A 24,909-nucleotide genomic window follows, 5' to 3' on the forward strand; every position below is an offset into this window, starting at 1 on the left:
GCATATAATTGTTAAGATTCCAGAAACTCAACAGAAGAACAAAGTTCTACAAGCAGTTAGAGAAAAGAAACAAATCACATACAAAGGAAAGCCCATCAGAATCACAGCAGACTTCTCAACACAAACCATCAAGGCAAGAAGAGCTTGGAGTGACATATTCCAAGCCCTAAAAGAAAATAGCCTCCAACCCAAATTGATGTACCCTGCAAAACTATCTTTCAAAATGGATGGAGAAGTAAGATACTTTCATGATAAAGAGCACCTTAGGAACTTCATGAATACAAAACCAGCACTCCAAAGAATTTTACACAATATCCTAGGAACAGACATTGAGGATCACAACCCCAGGAAGCATGGCAGAATGAACCCATCTGGCATGACAAGAAATTAAATGTAAAGGGAGAGAACCCAACAAAAAGAAAAAGTCATGGCAATGACAAGTCAATACGTTTCAGTTATAACCATCAATGTTAATGGTCTCAATTCACCAATCAAAAGAAACAGACTGGCAGAATAGGTCAAGAAACAAAATCCAACAATATGCTGCATACAAGAAACACACTTCATTCAAAAGGAAACTCATAGCCTGAAAGTTAAAGGGTGGAAAACAATACTCCATGTGACTGGAACCTGAAAAAAAGCAGGAGTAGCTATCCTCTTTGCAGATCAAGTAGATTTCAAAACAACACTGATTAAGAGAGATGAAGAAGGACACTACATCCTTGTAAAGGGAACAATCCAAGAGGAAGAGATGACAATCATAAATATCTATGCACCAAACACTAGTGCACCCAACTATACAAAACAAATACTAACGGACATGAAAAGTCATATATGCACTAATACAATTGTAGTGGGGGACCTCAACACTCCCCTGTCACAGATAGATCAGCTAGACAAAAAATAAGTAATGAAATACTAGAACTCAAATCAAACTGTTGAACAAATGAACTTAACAGATGTTTACACAGTGTTCCACCCCACAAAATCAAGAATACACATTCTTCTCAGCTGCACATGGGTCATTCTCAAAAATAGACCACATACTCACACATAGAACATATTTAAGTAAGTGCAAAGGAATTGAAGTTATCCCCTGTATATTATCAGACCACAGTGTGATGAAATTGGAGATCCATAGCACAAGAAACTCAAAAAATTTCATGAACACGTGGAAATTGAACAACACACTTCTGAATAACCAAACAATGGGTCACAGAGGAAATTAAAGAAATCAGACAGTTCCTTAATTAAATGACAATGACAATACAACATATCAGAATCTATGGGACACAATGAAAGCAGTCTTATGAGGGAAATTCATAGCAGTGAATATGCATATTAAGAAAACAGAATGAGCCCAATTAAACAACCTGATGCTGAACCTCAAGCTTCTAGAAAAAGAAGAGCAGGACAACCCCAGAGCTCATACAAGGGAGGAAATTATAAAGATCAGAGGAGAAATCAGTGCAATGGAGACTAAGAAAACGATACAAAAAAAAAAAATCAATGAAGCCAACAGTTGGTTCTTCGAAAGAATCAACAAAATTGACAAACCCTTAGCCAACCTTGTCAGAAAAAGGAAAGAAAAGGCCCAAATCCATGCAATTAGGGATGAAAAGGGTGAAATTACAACACACCCAGCAAAAATCCAGAAGTTCATCAATACCTACTTCCAGAACCTATACACCAATAAGATGGAAAACACAAAAAAATGGACAGATTCCTAGATACATATGAATTATCAAAGTTGAACAAAGAAGACCTAAAAATTCTGAACTTCCCAATAGCAACCAATGATATTGAAAATGTAATTAAAAACTTATCAACTAAGAAAAGCCCAGGGCCTGATGGCTTCACTGCTGAATTCTACAAGACATTTAGAGAGGAACTGCTGCCACTACTGTTTAAACTCTTCAATGAAATAGAAAGGGAAGCAATACTCCCAAATTCATTCCTGGAAGCAAGCATCACCTTGATCCCCAAAGCAGAGAAAGACCCAACCAAAAAGGAGAACTATAGGCCAATCTCACTAATGAACATAGATGCAAAAATCCTTAATAAGAGAATGGCAAATAGAATGCAGAAGATCATCAAGAAGATCATACACCCTGATCAAGTGGGATTCATGCCAGGGATGCAGAGATGGTTCAATATACGCAAATCAGTCAATGTACTACACTATATCAATAGAGCCAAGGACAAAAACCATATGATTATCTCCATAGATGCAGAAAAAGCATTTGACAAAATCCAACAGGCATTTATGATAAAAACCCTACAAAAAATTGGAATAGATAATCTCTACTTCAAACTGATAGAAGCCATCTATGAAAAACCAACAGCCAATATCATACTAAATGGTCAAAAACTGAAATCCTTCACACTCAAATCACAAACAAGACAAGGATGTCCACTATCACCACTCTTGTTCAATATAGTTCTGGAAACATTAGCCATGGCAATTAGACAAGAGAAAGAAATAAAAGGAATAAAGATAGGAAATGAAGAAGTCAAATTGTCATTATTTGCAGATGACATGATACTCTATATAGAAGACCCCAAGAACTCCACCAAAAGTCTTCTAGACTTAATAACCAAATTCAGTCAAGTAGCTGGTTACAAGGTCAACACACAAAAATCAATAGTTTTCCTCTACACAAATGACAGACTGAGAGAGAAATATGGCAAATAATTCCTTTCACAATAGCATCCAAAAAACTGAAATACCTAGGAATCAACCTAACAAAAGAAATCAAAGACCTCTTCTCTGAAAACTATGGCACTCTGAAAAGATTGAAGATGATATTAGAAAATGGACAGACATCCCCTGCTCCTGGGTAGGAAGGATTAATATAGTGAAAATGGCCATACTTCCAAAACTGCTAGATAGATTTAATGCAATTCCAATTGAGGTCCCAGCAGCATACTTCATAGACCTTGAGAAAACAATCCAAAAATTCATTTGGAGGAAGAAGAGACCCAGAATAGCAAAAGCAATTCTAGGTAACAGAGACATGGCAGGGGGTATCACAACCCCCAACCTGCAACTCTACTACAAAGCTACTGTGATAAAAACAGCATGGTACTGGCAAAGAAACAGACCTGAGGACCAGTGGAACAGATTAGAAGATGCAGAAACAACGCCAGACAAACTCAGCCATCTCATCTTTGATAAAGGAGCCAAACACCCTAACTGGAGGAAAGATAGCCTCTTTAATAAATGGTGCTGGAAAAATTGGGCTTCAACTTGCCAAAGATTAAAACGGGACCTATATCTCTCACCATGCACTAAACTAAAATCAAAATGGATTAAAGATCTAAATATTAAAATAGGAACTCTGAACCAGTTGGAACAGAGGTTAGGTAGAACCCTTGAAGACATCGGTGTAGGAAAAGATTTTATGAACAAAACCTCAGTTGCCCGTGAACTAGCACAAACAATCAACAAGTGGGATCTCTTCTTATTAAAAGGCTTCTGCACAGCAAGAGAAACCATCAGCAGTGTGAAGAGACAATGCACAATCTGGGAAAAAATTTTCACCAGCGGTCCCTCAGACAAAGGTCTACTATCTTGAATCTATAAAGAACTTAAAAAGATCAGACCTCCCAAATTTAAAGACCCAATCCAAAAATGGGCATCTGAAATGAACAGACATTTCTCACACAAAGAAGTAGAAATAGCAAATAAATACATGAAAAAATGTTCAACATCACTGGTGATTCGAGAGATGCAAATGAAAACAACACTGAGATTCCATTTCACTCCAGAAAGAATGGCTGCTATCATGAAATCAACCAATAACAAATGCTGGTGGGGGTGTGGGGAAAGAGGAACACTGCTCCACTGCTGGTGGGAGTGTAGACTGGTGCAAGCACTGTGGAAATCAGTATGGAGATACCTCAAAGAACTAGGACTGGAAGTCCCATTTGACCCTGCTATTCCCCTGCTGGGGATCTTCCCCAAAGAATTAAAAGAATCATACCACAGTGATATATGTGTGCCCATGTTCATAGCAGCACAGCTCGTGATAGCTAAAACTTGGAAACAGCCCAAATGCCCATCAACTGGAGACTGGATAAAGAAAATGTGGTTTTATTATAAAATGGAGTACTACTCAGCCATAAAAAATGAGAAATTAGACATTTATAGCTAAGTGGATGCACACTGAGGCAATACTCTTAAGTGAAATAAATAGGACACACATGTATAAATACCAAAGAGTTTCTCTGGTGTGAGAACCTGAAAGTGTAAATAAGGACTAAAATGTGTAATAGGTAATGTGAAATAGGAAGAAAAGGGGAAGAAAAGGGGCAAAGGGGAAAGAAGTGGGAGGGCTAGGGGAAAGGATAGAAGGGAATGGGATTAATATGAGAAAATGGAAAAATAGGAACAGAATCTTTGTAAATAGGGAGGAATGGAGGGGTTGAAGGGAGGCCTGGGCAAGGGTGAAAAATAAGAACCAAGAGAGACTATGTAAAGGTGCAAATTTCCAATGATGAATGTCATTATAATGTATACCTAAAATGTACCAAAGATTAGAATGAATAATCGATAATGCAAAATAGGAAGAAAAGGTCCAAAGGGGTAGGGGTAGTGGGAGGGGCAGGGGAAAGGAAAGAAGGGAAAGGAAAAATGTTGAGAAATGGAAAAAATGAAAATAAAGTCTTTGTAAATAGGGAAGGGTGGAGGGTGTGAAGGGAGGGCTAGGAATGGGGAAAAAATAAGAACCAAGATGCATTATGTAAAGGTACAATTCCCAATGAGAAATGTAATTGTGTTGTGTACCTAAAATGTACCAATAAAAGAATTTAACAAAAAAAAATGCTGCTAGGAATTCATCTAATAACTGATAGCAAAACTGAATTTTAAAATGAGCAGACAGGTCTCACAAAATTAATCTTTAATCATTAACACAATTTTCTTAAAATCTCAAGGTTTATATGAGGTGGTTCTAACACACAAACACACACACACACACACACACATACGGAATTAACCTCAGAAAAGAAAAAAGGTCTCACTCAATCAGATATGAACACTTATGAAGGTATAATAATAATTTTTAAAACAATGAAGTGGAAGAATTCCCAGAAACCAACATTTAACCTATGACAAATCAGGGAGGAAAGTATTTCAATGCTGGAACACTGGGTATTTCTACAGAACAAATTCTAGTTGAATTTAAGATTTAAAAATGAAAAGCAAAACTTTTAATACATTAGGAAGGGAACTGAAAAGTGACTAGAAGAGATTAATATGCAAAAAAAATCACAAGAGTAAGAAAGACAACTTAATAGCAAAAACTGAGTTACATCCTCAATATTCACTCTCCCCTTTTCTCCTCTAGAACACTAATTCTATTTACACAGCACCCATCTATATGATACTTCCAAATCTCTTTTCTTTTCTTTTTTTTTGGCGGGGAGGGGTCTTAGGCTGGGTCTCACTAGCAGCCCTCCTACCTCATCCTTCCAAGTGCTGGGATTATGGATGTGTACTACCAATCTCAGCTCCTAGCTCCCTTTCTAACTAGGAACAGCTATGGGATTAAGTTCTGGGCAATAAAGTGTTTGTAAAATTTTTGGAGGGACTACCGAAAGATATGATTCAGCTGGAACACAACACATTGCCTTTCATGTTCTCTAGAAATAGGCATGATGGTCATGGTTCTAACTAACCATCTTGGATTATAAAAAGACACAGAAGATGGAAAACACCCTTGAAGAATAGGAAAACACAAAGAGAAGGCAGATGATCACCCCTGGACAGCATACCTCCAAAAGTGAGAGAGAATAAACTTTCTTTTTCAAAGATATTATTATTTGAGGTTTTTGTTACATACTGCCAAATCCAATCCAGACACACATGAAATACAACACACAAATAGCCAATTAACAACAGACTACACAATTCAGAATAAAGTAAAATGGCTAATAAACATACTCAACCTCACTAGCAAACATGGAAATGTAAATCAGACATGAGCCATCATTTCTGAGTGATGGTTAGACAAAAATTAAGTACAAAAACAAATGTTTGGGAAGTTGGAGGTACCACAGATGGTTATAAACTCCTAAAGTGTAATATTCACTTGGAAATTTAAGATCATCTAGAAAGTTATTGGTCCTGAACAACACATGCACAAGTCCACTTCTAGGCATACATTCCCTATAGAACTTCTCCTATATACATACACAGGCCCCGACGTTGTTCCCAAAGCACTATAACAGCCATCAAAAAATAAAAGGGAGAAAAAAGTAACAATTTAAATTTCCACCAACAGGGAATGCATCATAGCATAATCATACAGTGGTTTATAAGGCAGTTCAATGATTATGTACTACCAATATGGACAAAAATTTTCCTGAATGAAAAAAGCAAATCACAAGACCTACACTATGGCATTCATATAAAAATTTTAAATACTATCTTATTTACCTTTGTGGAGAAAGGATAAAAATATGGAAGGGAATGCTAAGTGACTTTGAAACTATGGTTACTTTTGAAGAGGAAAAGAGGCTGGAGAGTAGTATGTAAAGGAATTCAAAAGGAGCTTCAAATACACCTGTCTCACACACACACACACACACACACACACACACACACAGACACACACAGACATGTTTCAGAAAATTAAACAAATGGCTTCATTAACATTTGCTAATCTAGGAGGCAGGTACATGGTTTCAATTTATATTATTCTATATGATTTCCTGTTCACTGCATTTCTTTTTTTTTCTTCTTTTTTTGGTTTTTTGAGACAGGGTCTTGCTCTGTAGTTCAGGCTGGTCCTGAACTCACTATGTAGCCGAGGCTGGCCTTGAACTCTCCATAATCCTCCTGCCTCAGCCTCTGGAGTGCTTGGATTATAGGCATGCACCACCATGCCTGGCAACACTACCTTTCTTTCTTTCTGTCTTTCTTTCTTTTTCTTTTGGTACACTACATTTCTTTAGGCCTTCCATTTCTCATGGTACAGATGACTGGATATTTTGAACACCTCTTCTGCTAAAACCAAATTCACAGGATAGATAAAATATTTTGCTTTAATTTTTAAATACATCACTGAACTTAAAAACAAGGAATCATCAGAAGCTTAAAAGGAAGGAAAAGCAGGCATACAAAGTAAGCACTCATTTACCTGGAAATAGGCACAAGCCCTTACTGACTTTGAACCTCCACTCTGAGAGCTGCCTGTCAAATTATCAGGCCAACAAAACTCATATAGTTAGTTGCAAATGTCAGAAATAGAATATAAAATGTTTAAAAGAGCAAATAAAAATATAAGCAGTAGACTTCATCAAATTATATATATCAAATACCACTACCAAAATAATAAAGACAATCCAAGGAATAGGAGAAAATGTTTATAAATCATATATTTGTTAAGTGATTAATATCTGAAATATATAAAGAACCACAATGCAACACCAAAACACTAAGATGATTAAAAAATAAGCAAAAGACCTGGATAGATCATATACAATTTACAAATGGTCAGTAAGCAAATGAAAAGACGATCAACAACACTAATCATTAGAAAAAAGCAAATCAAATAAGATACCATTTCATATCATAAGGGTGGCCACAAACAGAAAATATGATCACTATACACTGTATACATGAATTGAAATCACACTGTACTTTATGGAAATATGCCCAATTATTATGCATCAATTTAAATTTTTTAAATACATATTTTTAAATAAAATGCATTTTCTGATATCCTCTTCCATCTCTTTTTTCAGAGGGTATCAGAAAATGGAAAGACATCCCTTGCTCCTGGGTAGGAAGAACCAATATAGCAAAAATGGCCATACTTCCAAAACTGCTATATAGATTCAAGGCAATCCCAACTGAAATTCCAGCAGCATACTTCACAGACCTTGAGAAAAAAAATCCAAAAATTCATTTGGAACAAGAAGAGACCTAGAATAGCAAGAGCAATTCTAGGCAACAAAGACAAGGTAGGTGGTATCACAATCCTCAACTTGAAACTATACTAAAGCAACTGTGATAAAAACAGCATGGTACTGGCAAAGAAACAGACCCAAAGATCAGTGGAATAGATTAGAAGATGCAAAAACAACTCTAAACTCACTCAGCCACTTTATCTTTGACAAAGGAGCCAAACACCCTAACTGGAGGACAGATGGGCTCTTTAATAAATGGTGCTGGAAAAATTGGGCTTCAATTTGCCAAAGATTAAAACTAAACCTTTATCTCTCACCATGCACTACACTATAATCGAAATGGATCAAAGATCTAAATATTAAAACAAAAACACTAAATTTGCTGGAAGAGAGGTTAGGTAGAACTCTTGAAGGCATCGGTGTAGGAAAAGATTTCATGAACAAAATCTCAGTCACATGGGAACTAGCACAAAGAATCAACAACTGGGATCTCATCATATTAAAAAGCTTCTGCAGAGCAAGAGAAACCACGAACAGCATGAAGAGACAACCCACAATGTGGGCAAAAATTTTTACCAGCTGTTCCTCAAAGGTCTACTATCTAGAATATACAAACAACTTAAAAAAATCAGACCTCTGAAATTTAAAGATCCAATCCAAAAATGGGCATCTGAAATGAACAGACATTTCTCAGACAAAGAATTAGAAATAGCAAATAAACATGAAGGAAGTGTTCAATATCCCTGGGCATTCCAGAGCTGCAAATGAAAACAATGCTGAGATTCCACCTCACCCCAGAAAGAATGGCTGCTATCAAGAAATCAACCAATAACAAATGCTGGCGGGGCTATGGAGAAAAAGGAACCCTTCTCCACTGTTGGTGGGAGTGCAGACTGGTGCAACCACTGTGGAAATCAGTATGGAGACAACTCAAAGAACTAGGATTTGACCCAGGTCAAATACCCTGGGTCATACCAATACCAACATACCTGCTGGGTATGTTCCCAAAAGAATTAAAAGAATCCTACCACATATGTGCACCCATGTTTACAGCAGCACAGTTTGTAACAGCTAAAACTTAGAAAAACTTAGAAACAGCCCAATTGCCCACCAACTGGAGACTGGATAAAAAAGATGTGGGTTTTTTTTTTTAGTGAAGTACTACTCAGCCATAAAGAATGAGAAACTAGAGACACTTAAAATTTATAGCTAAATGGATCCACATTGAGGCAATACTCTTAAGTGAAATAAATAGGACACACGTGTAAATATCAATAGTTTCTCTGGTGTGACAACTGAAAATGTAAATAAGGATCAAAATGTATAATAGATAATGTGAAATAGGAAGAAAAGGTCCAAAGTGGAAGAGGAAGTGGGAGGTGTAGGGGAAAAGAAGGGAAAGGAATAAATATGAGAAAAGGAAAAAATGGAAACAAAGTCTTTGTAAATAGGGAGGGGTGGAGGGGGTGAAGGGACTGCAGGGGAATGGGGAAAAAAATAAAAACCAAGATAATTAATGTACAGGTACAAATTCCCAATGATGAATGTCATCATATTGTATATCTAAAATGCACCAATTAAAAAAATGCAAAATTGGATCCCTGTGTTGCTGGTAGTTACATAAAATGGTATACCCAAAAAAAAGGGAGGGGGAGGGCAACCACTACATAAAGTAGTTTGGTCCGTCCTCAAACAATTAAACACAAAATCATCATATAACCCAGCAATTCTACTTCTGGCACACATCCAAAATAACTGAAAGGGAATGAGGGCCGGGGATTTAGCTCAGTAGTTTTGCCGCCTGTTGCACAAGTGCAAGGACCCGAGTTCGAGCCCAGGTACCAAAAAAAAAAGGGAACGAAAGGGTAACAAGGGCTGTCAAGAGCCATTCTATGTAAATTTTGGGGGGAAATCATTTCATAATTAAAGTATGACTATACATGTCTAAGGCTCAGTATCACCTTGCCCACAAGCTGCTATGGCATGTGGAAACATAATTCCATTTTGCCTCTGGTTACTGCAGAGGCCTCAATGGTCCTGTGATTCTGTGGTGCTTAAGGGCAAGACTGCATCAGCTGAAGACATCCTGGTTCTTTGAGAACCGAGTAGCAATAAATTTAAAAAGAGAGAGAGAAAGGTTTCACGTGGGGAGGGACAAATTCCTTATCAGCTTAACTCATCCCAGCAAGATTGTAAGAATGCTCTCCTTACAGCCCTCATCAACATAATTACTTCATGACCTTGCTAGGGATTTAGCTCAGTGGTGCCCTGCCTGCCTCGCAAGTGCAAGGTCCTGAGTTCAATCCCTGACACACACACAAAAAGAACCTTATGACCTAAGATTTTCATCAGCGTAAGAGCCTCATCACATAGGATTACCTCTGCCCCCCTAAGTCACCTGATACTCCCTCCAATTATTGTGTGTACCCAATAAATAATGGCTAGCTCGGAGAATCCTTGTCGTTGCCTGCTCTGAGGCACTGACCTCCCAGCCCCCCATACACTTTGAAATTATGCAAGTCTCTATTGTCTTTTTTCTCTTTAGCCTTCACCTTCCCGCTTCTAGACAGTGGGAAGATTGACTGCCCTCCGATAAAAGGCTACAATATGGATGAACCTTGAAAATACCATGCTAAGTAAAATAAGCTAGACGATAAAGAATGGACAATGATGCTATTTATAAGAGATACCTACAACAGTCATAGAAAAATAAAATAGACCCTAATATGGTGGTGCATGCCTGTAACCCCAACACTCTGGGAGGCTGAGGCAGGAGGATCACAAGTTTGAGCCCAGCCTGGGCAACTTAATGACTTAGTGAGACCCTGTCTCAAAAAATAAAGTGCTGAGCATGTAGCTCAGTGCAAAAGCCCATGGTTCAATCTCCAGTATGAAAAGAAGGAAGGGAGGGAGGGTGGGAGGGAAAGAAGGAAAGAAGAAAGCTAGTTAGACAGGACACAATGGGGAGTCAGTGTTTAACAAGTACAGAATTTCAGTTCAGGATAATGGGAAAATTCTGAAGACAGTGGTGACAGTTGCACAAAAAATGTGAAGGTACTCAAAATGCTAAATTGTATTTTGTTATTTTGCCACAATAAAAAATAAAGTAAGGAGACTATAACAGTAGCTCAAGGGTAGAGTGCTCACCTAATAAGCATGTGGCCCTGGGCTCAAGGCCCAGCTGCTAAAAAAGAAAAGGAACAAAAAGAGCAAGAAATCAAAACAGAACTTTTAGGAGCAATATAAGAGAATTTTAAATATGAATAGAAATATGTTTCAGTTCGATGGTAGTTACAAGAGGGACATATTCAACTCTCCAAACTCATCAAACTGGATATCTGAGGTTTGTGGTTTTACTGTATATTAATATTCTTCAATTTAAAAAAATACGAAAATGAAATAGACAGACTAAAAGGCATTTTAGAGACCCTGAAAAGAAAACTTGGAAAACTAAAGACATGAAAAATTACTGAAAGGCACAGAAAGATATAAATATGAAGCATCCTGGAGGATAAAGTAAAGGTCCATTTTCTGCTCTCTTCAGAGCACCGGCGGGTTGACCTCTAGACACCACATCACCCAAGATTCCTTGCCCTCCTCCGTACCTCTCTTCTGTTCCACTTCAAATACTTCCTTGCTAAGATCTTGCCTAACACAGTATGGAGTTCCAAGGGGAGAAGAAAAGGAACCAGAAAGATGAAGATCCCAAAACGGATGAGGAAAACTAAAAATTGAAATTAGAAAGCCCAATGAATGTCAAGCCAAATAAAAAACTGAAAGAAATCACATTACTGGTATTATAATAAAACTGAAAAATTCAACAATCAAGAGAAGATCACAAAAGCAGCCCCCAAAAAACCAGGATAACTCTTAAAGGGAATAAGAGATGGAAATGGATTTCTTAAAGCAAAAACAGAAGTCAGGGAAATGAGAGAAAGTAACTATTAGCTTAGAAATATATATTTGGGACCCAGGCGTGGTGTCACACACCTGTACTCTCAGTACGAGGAAAGCTGAGGCAGGAGGATCCCTGTGAGTTCGGGGCCAGCCTGGGCTACATAGGGAGACTCTACCTCAAAAAAAAAAAAAAGAAAAAAATTAATTTAAAGAATTAAAGTGTAATGAAAGCATGTTTATGCAAATAAAAACCAAGAGAGTCTACCACCCAAGAGCTCTCCTTAAAGAAACTCTAAGGAGGGCCAGGGATTTAGCTCAGTGGTTCCGCTGTCTGCTTTGCAAGCGCAAGGTCCCGAGTTTGATCCCCAGTACTGAAAAAAAGAAACTCTAAAGAAGAAAAGCAATCTCAGATAGGAGGACTTGAATGCAAAGGACTATGGAGTAATGAAATTATCTATGTTGACCCAACCTAAACAAATACTGATTATACTCTTAAAATTATGAATCTGTAAAATTAAAAAGATTTTTTAAAACTCTGGATAATAACTAATCAACTTTTATATTCAGTTATATATCCAGGAGAGAGGTTTTCAAAACCTTGACTATTCTGGCTAAGAAGAAATATACAGGATTACAGTTGGGAGTACAGCTCAGTGGTAGAGTGTTCACCTGGCATGTACAAGGCCTTGGATTCCACCCCAGCCCCACACAACAAAAACTGCCTACAGTTCAGTCTGAGTATTCAAATGATGGTTATCTTAATCAGTGGTTTTTAAGGCAACTTTGTACCCTTGAGATATGTGGAAGGGTCTGAAATCATTATTTGGTTGTCACAACTGGGGAATGTTGCTGGCAACCAGTGACTAGAAGGTAGGGATGATACTAAACATCCCTCTCAACAAGAAATTAGCCAGCCCAAAAGGCCAATACTGATAAGAGTTGCAAAACCTTGCCCAGATGAATCTACTTGAACTGGAAAACAAATGAATGAACAATGTACTTCCAAGGACAAAAAGAAATACACTACTATCATTAGTCCGTCATTATGGGAGAATTACTTCTTTACTCAGTATTCTGGGACAAGAAGCTGGACAAATGTGTCTTGCTAAAAGGATATGTGATAGTATTCTTTCAACTTTTATGATGTCAGTATAAAAAAAAAAATCTCGGGGCCAGGGATTTAGCTCAGTGGTTTCGCCACCTGCTGCTCAAGTGCAAGGACCCGAGTTCGATCCCCCGTACCAAAAAAAATAAAATAAAATAAAATCTCTTGAGACAGTTTGTAATTGGAAAAATGTTAGAGGCAGCCATATATAAAGGTGATTAAAAAACCCCATTATTTTGATCATTCTATTTTGATCAATCTAAAAATGAAAATGATTTATAATTATAATCAAGTTATATATCCATCCTCTTTATCAACATTGTACATCATCAATAGTCTCAAAAGTATTGCTTTTTATTTTGGGTACCAGGGATCGAACTCAGGACCTTGTGCTTGCGAGGCAGGTGCCAGAACCACTGAGCTAAATTCCCAGGCCCCAAAGTATTGTTTTAATGATGACAGATCAAGAAAAAGAACAAGTAGTAAGACTGAATCTCCTATTAGCTACAATTAGTACTGGATCCTGGATGCCAACAACCAGAAGAAATGGAAAACTAGCAAATTTCAAATGTGAATCAGTGTTTATAAATCAAGAGACACAAAGCCAAACTCAAGACATGTACTGCTCAACACATTGTCACTACCACATGAGGCTCCATGAAACGACCACAATTCAAGCGCTCGATAGCCACATGACTATTGGCTATTGTACTGGAGAGGGTAAACAGAACATTTCCATCGACTCAGAAAATTCTATCAGATAGTATATTATAGAAGAAATTTAATTAGCTCAACTAGTATTTGAGTGCCTACTATAAGATTATCTTATGTGCTTTTTTTTTTCTTATGTGCTTTAATGAAGGTTATTTGCTACACAGTAAGAGCTAGCATTTTACAGCGTGTCCAACATTGAACATTTTCCTCTTTATGTAAATTAGTTTAACTTTCACATTAACCCCTGGAATAGATATCACTGCCTTATCTTTGACATTAAAATACAGTCATGAAGAGGTTACTTGACTTCCAGATGTCACACAGTCACTACTAGAGCCAAGTGGAATCCAGACAGTCCAGCTCCTCTATTATAATGTCTTCCAATTCCTATGGTTTCAATAATTTTTCCACATGTGCTTACTAATAGAGCACTAGGGAGTTTTCTAAGACCTAATTAGGTCACTATCTTGCTATTGATTTACTTGCGCACTCTCTCTCTCTCTCTGTTTTTTGAGACAGGGTCTTGCTATGTAGTTCATTCCTGAACTGAGGGCAATCCTCCAGCCTCAGCCTGACTATGGGATTAAAAGTGCGTGCCACCACACCCGGCTTTTTTTCTAATTACTTTTCTAATCCTTACCACAAAGCCACAAAATAGACCACCCTTCTAAAATTATTAGTCTTATTCAAAGCACAAGGCAAATAATTTTATATTAAAAACATGTATACATTATGGTCTAAAATTAAATTTCTATTAATTTTTAATGTATAAGTTGAGAAAAGAAATTTTGAGCTTGTTTTGGGTGTAGTCCTCAGCTTCTCCCAAATTTGCTCTCTTTCATCATCAAAGTTACTTTGGCATTTTTTTTAAAAACTAGGAAGATTAATATATTTTTGTTGACCAACTTCATGTAAATAAACATATACAGTATCTGGTTTTGAAACTGCTACAGCAAAGCAAATACCCACAGGCTTAGAAATAGAAAGCATTAAAGACTTCAATTCAATGGAAAAGGATGCTGTTTTAATACGAAACTTTGGAAGAATCAATTACTAACGAGGAAGGCAATTTTAAAATTATTTTTTCTCATCACTGAAAATTAGCAGCAGGATGCATAAATAGGTATTTTTAACTAGATTCAAATCATGAAGCTACTTTTGATGTCCTGTATGACCTCTACATACAGTAAGAACTATCAGAGGAAACATTAAAAATATTCTATAAATTTGCATCAAATTAAATTTAAATTTACTTAAAACTAAGTTATATGAAGTTAAATGTTTTTAGAAAAACATTTTGCAAAATGTTCAGCTCTAAATGTACTTAGTACTTCATAACAATTAGAAAATTAACCCTAATGTCAGAGGCAATAAAGGCATTAGTATTAGATCCTTCCCAAAATAAACTTAACTGCACTTGGCAAGAGCAACCAACATCACTTTCAATTATAGTGACTGAAAACTAACTTGCCAAAATTTAAAATTTTGGAGATCTAATAAATCAAGTTTATCAAAAAATAAGCCATAAAAACTTCATGAACAATTAAAATGCCACATATGGTATTATTATATTACATAAAACTATGATACCAAAATATTATTTTTTACAACTTATAGTTTATCATTACTCCTAAATCACTATTATTCCTATTATGCTTGATAACAGACTTTTAAAAGAAAATGTTTTATATTTTACAACTCTCAACAGTACTTTTTTCCCCTCTGTGAACAAGAGGTCCTTATATTTTAATTTGCACTAAGCCTTGTGAATTATGTAGCCAGCCTTGGCTGGAAAACAAAGACAGAAGAGCCTTAGGGCTAGATTATGAGCCAGGGCCAACAACTACGCTGAGTTTTCAGACCTGCTAAAAAAAAGCATGCAACCAAACATGGACCAGAACCTTTATAGATAATGTCAAGGATCTGCAGTGTTAGCAATTCCCCCCCAAGATTGATTATGCACAAACCAAACTTTGAAAGCCTACTCTAAAACATTCTGTCACTATTGCGGACCTAATTTTTCCCACAATAGCTGAATAGAAAGGAAATCCCCACCTCTTCTCCAAAATAGTTTATTGATTTCCTATTAGCTCTTTCTCACTCAAAAGGCATTTTTTCCCTTTTATTTGTTAACAAAGTTATGCTTAGCTAACAATGATTAAGCATACCTGTGGAAACAAACCTGATTGATAATTGCAAAATTATTAATCTAGTCTTACTCTGAGTTATGACACAGCTTTTCATTTTCTTCCAAATAAAATGAAGTGAGTGTGGTGGCCCATGCTTATAATTCCTGCACTCTGGGAGGCTGAGGAAACATTAAAAATATTCTATTAAGAAGATCACAAGTTTGAGCCCATTCTAGGCAATTTAATGACTTAGCAAAACCCTGCCACAAAATAAAAAATACAAAAAGGCTAGGGATGTAGCTCAGTCTGAAGGCCGCGGTACTGAAAAAAAAAAAAAAAAGATAAAAATAATTACAGACTCTGATTTGAACATTACACATTACAGTGTCATGTATCAAAATATCACATGCTATCCCATAAACACCTGCAATGTTTGTATCCATTTAAAAATCCTAATTCTGGGGCCAAGTGTGATGGCACATGCCTGTAATCCTAGCACTCGGGAGGCGGAGTCAGGAGGATCACTGCAAGTTCAAGGCCAGCCTTGGCTACATATGGATTTCAAGGCCAACCAGAAGTACATAGTGAGACCCCCATCTCAAAAAAAAAAAATCCTTATTTTTAAAATATAAAATATTTTGTGAAAAAATCAAAAATAATAGGCCTTCAGGAAAGCAACCAGGAGCTAGGGATGTAGCTCAGTGGTACAGCACTTGCTTAGCATGCCCAGGTTCAATCCCCACCACCACAAAAAAAAGAAGCCAGACTTTTAAAATATATGCAATATTCAAATATTTCAAAATGGCATACACTTATGATCCAATATTAATTTTATTTGGTTTTTTTTTTGGTACCAGGGATCAAACTCGGGTCCTTGCGCTTGCGAGGCAGGAGACAGAACCACTGAGCTAAATCCCCAGCCCATCCAATATTAATTTTATATTGTAAAAATTTCAAACTATAATAAGACACAGAAAAAGAGGACTCTTGCCATTTCAAAACCATTCTCTAGATAGACATTCTGAAGAGTTTAGTATATTATCTTCCAATTTTGTTTTATGCACACACACACACACACACACACACACATATATATGTGCAGGTGTTTTCTGCACCTTTTCCTCACTTATTTTGAGCATCTTTCCACATCTATTCAGATCTTTCCATTAAAAAAAACCCTACCACCCATTATTAAATGTAAACTATTTTTAAGAGTGCCATAAAACTCTATTATGAAAAAATACCGGTTTATTAAACCAGTTTCTTACAACTAGACATTTACAGTGTTTCAGTCCTTGCTCTAGCAAAGTACCCTAAACAAGCTTTGTGTTTGGGAAGTATGTGCATAAGCTAAATAAATGGCAAAAGTGAAATACATAAGGTCAAAGAATTCCTAGATTCTGTTTTCTTTTGCAGTACTGGGGACTGAACCCAAGGCCTACATACTGAGCTAATCTCTAGCTCTTTATTTATTTAATTTGGGGGAAGGGTCTTACTAAGTAGCTAAACTGCCCAGGCTAGACTCAAATTTGTGATCCTCCCAGCTCTGCCTCCCCAAGTGCTAGGGTTACAGACCTGTGGCACCACACCTGCTTAATTCACAGATTTCTAAGGCTTTGGAACACACCGACCAACCATCAAAACTCGTCCCATTCTTCTATTTCTACTACAGTGTCCGCTTCCCCATACCTTTACTACTTGAAATACCACTTTTTTTTTTGGTACCAAAGATCGAACTTGGGACCTCAGGCTTACGAGGCAGGCGGCGGAACCACTGAGCTAAATCCCCAGCTGAAATACCACTTTGTTCCTGGTTTTGGACTATTGTGCTACAATTTTCTACTCTTTTCCTACGTCAATACCACAGTGTTTCAATTACCGTAGCTTCTTTTACACATCTTAATCTTTGGTACCTCAAGCATCCAAAACTCTTCATATTTTTGTCTTAAAACGTTCTTGGTTATTCTCATACCATTATTCTTCCAGATATATTTTCTAAATAATTAGTTAAGTTTTTCTCCAATCTCAAAAAAAGCTGAGAAGCTGAGGGAAGTATTCTGATTGACATTATGTTTAATTTATGGACTTGTAAGGGAGTACTTTCAACTTTAATCACGTTAACCCTTTGGATTGAGGAACATGATCTTCATTTAATTCAGTTCTGTTCTATTCTTCAAATGGGCTAGTTTTCTTCATAAAAATGGTGCATGTTTCTTATTAGTGTCCTATAATTCATTCCTACAGTTTTTATTTCTAATGTAATAGACACTTTCCTCCATTTTGATCACTGTGGATATAAAGGAAGTCTTGCTATTGGTTCATTTATCTTGCATCTGGCCCATCTTACCAAACAACTGTTAGTTTCAATAGATTTTTAAAAACTATTTTCCTTGAGTTTTTTTGTTTTGTTTTGTTTTTGAGACAGGGTCTTATTATATAGTTCAGGTTGGCCCTGAACTCACTGTGTGGCCCAGGCTGGCCTCAAAATTATGGTGATCCTCCTGCCTCAGCCTCCTCAGTGCTGGGATTACAGCGGTGTGTCACCACGCCCAGCTTTTTTTTTTTCCTTGAATTTTTTTTCTGGAATGTCTTCATATTTCCCACAAACAATCACCTTTTTTGCTCTGTAATATTTGCACATTCTCTTTTTTCTTATTATACTTTATCTTTTTGTTTTTGTTTTTTTAAGACAAGGTCTCCCTGTAGTTCAGATTGGCCTTGAACTTACTATGAGTCCTAGCTGACCTCCAACTCCAACTTGTGGTGATCCTACTGCCTGAGCCTCCAGAGTGCTTTGATTACAGGCAGCGGCACCACACTAGGCTAACATTTTCACCTTTCTCCCCATTAGACTATGTACCACTTGAAAAGGTCTTTCTCCTGTCTACTCGGCACATATAACACAGTGTATAACACATACACACACACACACACACACACACACACACACACACACGCACGCACAAAATCTAGAATGAATCAATGGCCAGAGATTAAATTCTGGCTATAGGTCCACAGGCAGACTGCTATCGTCTATCTGTGAATCTCAGATTTGCTCATTTATAAAGTTCAAGAATATTTAATGTGAAGCACACCTGTAATCCCAGCACTTGGGAGGCTGAGGCAGGAGGATCACCACAAGTTCAAGGCCAGCCTGGGCTACACAGTGAGTTCAGGGCCAGCCTGAACTACAAAGGGAGATCCTGCTTCAAAATACAAAAAACAAAAAATTAATGATCCTATTTACAGCACAGGATGTGAGATTCAAAGGTGATAAGAATTTGTGCACAGCCCTACAGGTTCACAGATATTTTCAAAGACATTACAAATTCTACTACAGTAAAAACTAGAAAGGGCTGAGAACTTAGTAGTAGAATGCTTGTCTAGAGGCACAGGCCTTTAGGTTTTGTCCTGAGCACTGGGGTAGGGGTGGGAGGAACCCTAGGAAAACCAGTCATGACTCCCTTTCATTAAAGTTGGATTTAGACTTACTAAACCCATTGTGGAATTAAAACAAATAAATGAAAATACTTTATTATTTTTCTAAAACATATCAGTAGGGGTAGAGATACAGCTCAGTAGAGAGTACTGCACTGCTTAGCACATGCAAGGCTCTGGATCCAATCTCCAGCACTGAAAATAAAATAAATCAGCTAACATATATGCTCTACACAATCTTATATTATCACTTAAATATTACACAATCACAAACAACCTAAAAGTGACAGGAAAACAAAGCCAGAGAAATTAAAGGTCAATAAACCATTATTTAGATTTACAGTTCAATAGATATGATGGTAAAATTGTAAGACTAAACCTTTTTATTACAGTGTCTTTAAAATAAAAACACAGCAGGGGCCGGGGATTTAGCTCAGCGGTTTCACCGCCTGCTGCGCAAGTGCAAGGACCCAGGGTTCGATCGCCGGTACCAAAAAATAAATAAAATAAAAACACAGCCTACATTTTATATCCACAAAGAAAATGGAAACAAACTTATGGATTATACAATCTCATAAAAATATATTTTAAAAAGTTAGGTAGGTATGCTTTTATATGATTTTAGAGATTTTCCATACAGATACTTAAGAAATAGTCATCCTGGAAGAGTAGAAATGGGAGCTTAGGGAACTTTTGTTTCTCCCCATGTACCCTTCTGCACAGCTTGAATTCCTTATTGTACAGAAAAGTATTACTAGGATCTTTTTTTAAAATCTTTTTTTAATTTCTTTTTGTTAAAAAGAAAGAAAACAATCTGATGCATATTATAAAAAGCACAGGGTAAAAGGTTAACGAATAAAATGGATGACTTTAGGGAGAGGGTAGGGTGAGGAAAGGAAAAGGAAATTCACTTTTTATTGTTTATTTGTATATTGTTGATATACTTTTAAATTAGCTACTGGAAAAACTATCCAAAGATAATTATTTGGAATCTTAAAACATATTATTTAAAATATAGCAATTTTCTATTTTAAAAAGGTCTAGACACAAATATGGATAAATGCTAAAATAACCCCTTCAAAATAACATAATATGTATCCTCAATACCAAATTTTCAGGTCTAGGTGAACATAAACTGTTAAATTCAGAATGAAGACTCACTGAGGAGAATGTTAGCACAGGAAGTGTGGTCAGCTTTACTGTAAGAAGTGCCTAATATCTTCTAAAATTTAAGTTTAGGCTTCTTAAGAAAAAGCCTGTAATGTTTCTGGAAAAAGGATTTTGAGGACCTATTTAAACACTGTTCCCTTTGCTCAATGTTTTGAGAACTGTTAACTTCAATTGCATACCATGACCAATTTATAAAATTCTTCCTCATTCTAGCTAGTTCACCTTGAAATTTATTTTCTAACAAGAATTCTCACTGTCTTGAATCAAAGATAAAGCATTGTTACCACATTTGGGTAGAAACATCACTCTTTATGCTGAGACCTACAAAATCCATAAATAACTTGTTTTTACCCTATAATCCAATATAATCCTTTACATTTGGCAGTTTACCTAATAACCTAAATAGGACTGAATACAAACATACCTCATTTAGAATTCCCCATCAAGTAATAAAATGAAACATGTATGTTATTCCAATATGTTGACTCTGAGAAGCAACATGGTTGAGTAAAAGAAAATTAAAAGTAAAAGAAGTATCTTGAAGCCAGGAGTGGTGGTGCACACCTATAATCCCAGCACTTGGGAAGCTGAGGCAGGACGATCACTTAAGAGTTTGAGGTCAGCCTGGACTGCATAGTAAGCTCAAGCCTGAACTACAAACCAAGACCCTGTCTCAAAAGTAACAAAACAAAACAAGAATTCTGAAATGGGAGTCTGGTGATCTGGGTTCTGGATAAGTCTGAAGACACTCACTAATTTGCTGTGACATCTGAAGAATGGAAGGAAGAAGGTTTAGAGGTTCTTGTGTTTCAGGATCTCTATTACACGGAGAAGATGACTCTATAGGTCCTAACTCCAAAATGTATGTTTGCATCAAAAATTTAGCTTACAATTCACTTCTTATATCCATCCTGGACTCTATTATCTTTGCACTAAAAGAACTCTTAAGAGCACTCTATACTCCAAAATTCTATGATGTTCATAAAAGAACTGTATGAATTAGCTACTGGAAAAACTACGCAAAGGTAATTACTTGGAATCCCAAAACATATTATTTAAAATATAGCAATTTTCTATTTTAAAAAGGCCTATTTAGACACAAATATGGATAAATGCTAAAATAACCCTTTTAAAAAAAAACTGGGGGGGGGGGGGGACCAGGGATTGAACTTGGGACCTCGTGCTTGCAGGGCAGGCAGTGCACACCACTGAGTTAAATCCCTGGCCCTTTAAAAATATATTTTAATGAATTAATTTATCTACTTTCTGGTCCTACTATCTTATAATTAAGAACCACTGACAGGTAACAGACAAACCTGGGTCTAAGTCCTCACTCTACCACCTTCCTACTTGTTTGAGTTCCTCGGACCACAAAAATGAAAACAACAGTTGTAATGCCTGTATTTCACAGTTATTGAGGAGTAAATAAAGTGATACATGTAAAATGCATGGTACAATGCATCAGACATAATTATCACTCAATAAACTATTATTTGGGCTGGATGTGTAGCTCAGGGACAGAGTACTTACCTAGCAGGTACAAGGCTAGGGTCCCTAGCACCATAAAACAAAATAAATTTTAAGTAATGATAATAATAATTTGGAATACAGTCTTCAAAATAAGGAAATAATGCAGTAACTATTATTCTTTTGAATAGTAAGTGAAAATTTCCAGAAACTAATTTCCTATTTTTAATAACTTTTTTCAATATTCTCCTCTGAAAGGAGAAAAAGCAGGTAAGCAAGTATCTATATAATATATGAGAGGTAGTGAGGTAGAAGTGGAGTAGGGTAGAGTGGAAAGACACACAGCTTTAGAGCCTGATGCATCTGAGTCAGAGATTTCATTCAGTCACTTAGTTATAATCATGTATAACCCTGACGACTTAAACTCACTCAATCTTGTAAGGCTGTTTCAAGTATTCCTAAGATAGGTAAATTACATAAAGCATCAAGCCCAATTTCTAACACTCTTAATAGTACTTATTACACCATTTTTCTTACCCATGCTTTACAGTTGATAAAAACCAGCCTTCACGATCAGAGAAGACAGAAATTACTGGCAAATGGCAAATAAATTCTACCAGGCCAACGATGGACACTAATCTAATCAATTTAAGCACTAAAGCACTATTCTCTGGGTCATATACTTCTTCCAGAATCTGATGAGAACAGGGTCCCTAGTTCTTAGGAAAATTTCAGCGATTTCAGACAGCAATGTGTGTCAGGGACCTTGTATTAAGAGGAAACTAGCAAGGCTTTTCTGGACATACCACACAAAAGTCTGTAAGTTATCTAGTTGGTTTTGTGGCTGAACGATACATCAACTGGACTCACACTGTAGCAAGTAAATCTTGCTTTCTTAGACTCGATTTCTAAAGAAGTTAAAATGTTGTTGTGGTGTTGTATGTGAAAACGTAACTTGATAAATGGAACTACAAATTACAATTAGTCCGAATATTCCTAAATACAATGCTTGAACACATGACCCCAACACTAAACCAAAAAGGAAAAGCAAAAAGTCCAGAAAGGCAATAAATCTGATTGCATTCATTCTTTAAAAGTCAGAATAGATTCAAATAATCCAGTAAGCCTCTTGCGTAAATATCTATAATGTTATAGATAATGTGTTATAATTCACAAAGGTGGAGCCACCAAAATATAACTGAGCTACTTCAATTTACTGATTGAGTGTAGTTTATCCTTCTGCTCCGTGTGAAATGTTTTAATCCTTTGACTTAGCCTTCTTAGACTCGCTGAGTTAAAAACTTCATCAAACTATTTAGTGCTGTAAGAATGAAGTCAGAGTATCACGGACTCAGTTCTCCAAAAGAGCAACCCCCAGGGAGCTCGGTTCTACCCCAGTGACCTTGGTCCCAGAGTTTCCTCCCTTCCTCCTGCCGGTCCTTCCACGTGCTGCCAGCTGCGGTAACCCCAGAGGTGGCTTCGTGTCAGGCAAGGCGCTAGGGATGCACGAAGGGAACAAGGGTTGCTGACAGCACCCGGTCAGTGCCATCTCTCCTCTTGCACCAACTCCCTCAGCGCCGCGCGCGCAGCCCACAGATATCTCCGACCGGCGTCCTGCAGGAGAACCCCGACCTCCCTCCCGCGCCCAGCCCTGCGACCCAGGCTGCCGGAGCACGGTTTGGGGTCAAGCCGAGGAACAGGAATCCTTTATTCTACATCCCAAAGCCCGGCTAGGGAAGGGAACATCCCCAGAAAGGTGGGGACCAAGGCAGGAGGCAAGTAGGATGGGGAATCCTGCGCCACGCCACCTCCATCTCCTCCACTTTCAGGGCTCCCTGGAGGCCATTCCCGGTCGCCAGCCTGCGGGCGGCAAGCCCTGACGCGGCAGGGCCAGCCGGAACCCTGCGGGCTCCGGGTTCCCGGGGACGCAGCGTCCTCACCATCAGAACTTTGGCCGCGTTCTCCAGCTGAGCGATCACTTCTGGGGGCCCCAGCGTCGCCGCCATCATGGTCTCTCTTCAATGACGCGCCATGCGCTGCATTCTGGGAGCGGGCGCCGTGGCCGGCCAATCGCCGCCGCCGCCCCGGAGCCTCACGGGCTCCCGAGGCTGTGGCCGCTGCCGTCGACGCCGGCGTCTTGGCTCTGGCGAGTGTAGCAGAGCAGCTGGGTCCTGGGCGGCCGGGAGGGGACTAGAGGAGCCTGACAACCGCTCTGGGGCGAGGGCGGCAGTAGCCCGCGCCAGGCGATGCCGGGCAAGAGGCCCAGACGGCTGCGGCCGCAGTGCGCCGCGCGCGCATGCGTGCTACTCTCCGCTCAGGCTGCACGGTCTAAACCGGCGCGCAGCAAGCTGTTCACACCCCTCCCTCCCTCGGCGCCCACCCTGGCGCGGACGCCTTCCCTCACTCTCAGTCGGTTGCGCTTCACGTCGCATTCCAGCCTTTCCTTGCCCTTCCCGGCTCCAGAGCCTTGCAGGATTTCTTAGCCTTGGGACCGCATTCCAGAACGCACTTTTCAGCGCCTCTCTGTCGCCAGCCTCCTGCTTCTCTGTTCTTTTTTGCCCGAGGAGCAAGCATCCCAGGATGGGACGCTTCATCGCCTGATGGAACTTCAGCTGGACAGCTATCCACAGGTCATTGAACTGCGCGTTACTGTGGAACCCCGGTGGAAGAGCCCATCCCTGGCACTTGCAGACTCCTCCAAGAGGGAGAAAGCAGGGCCGCGAAGCCCGGACACGACCTGGCTTCGTGAACCCAAGAAGACCTGTGTGTCCACCAGGTTTGTCTTGTATAAGGAATTTGTAATACCAGTGCTAACTTGGATGAAAATGGCATAAAGCGGATCTGTAATCCAATCTTCCAGTGTTTTAGTCTTTTTTACAACATTCCAAGCAACTAGTCCTAACATCCGCTATTTCTGTATTCATACCAGGCTTACCTGTTAGGTTGTTTGAACTGCATCTCTTTTTGTAACGTCTATCTTTTGGTGCTTGTTCTAGCTTCTAGTACTACAGAATCAAATTCATTCAGTATTTGTAAGTTTCTTCTGTTGAAATCTTTTTTTATTATTCTAAT

General features: G+C 38.2%; 1 protein-coding gene across 3 annotated transcripts in view; it reads right to left on the bottom strand.

Moving 5' to 3' along the window:
• Nucleotides 1-24,103, bottom strand: part of Xpo4 (exportin 4) — a 194,954-nt gene extending 170,851 nt beyond the window's left edge. For 2 of the 3 annotated variants that reach the window (XR_015446598.1, XM_087199387.1), the window contains exon 1: nucleotides 23,778-24,103. Coding sequence is in view for 1 of the 3 variants with exons in the window: in XM_087199387.1 (XP_087055513.1) it covers nucleotides 23,778-23,846 (69 nt within the window). In the remaining 2 variants the exon portion in view is untranslated. The remainder of the gene's footprint in view (nucleotides 1-23,777) is intronic. The other variant, XM_087199388.1, reaches the window with a different exon arrangement.
• Between the last annotated feature and the right edge of the window lie 806 nt (nucleotides 24,104-24,909).

This window comes from Heterocephalus glaber, unplaced genomic scaffold (assembly GCF_053883595.1).
Source record: "Heterocephalus glaber isolate CG9 unplaced genomic scaffold, H.glaber_assembly_v1.0 deba00001719, whole genome shotgun sequence".
NCBI classification, from domain to species: Eukaryota; Metazoa; Chordata; class Mammalia; order Rodentia; family Bathyergidae; genus Heterocephalus; species Heterocephalus glaber.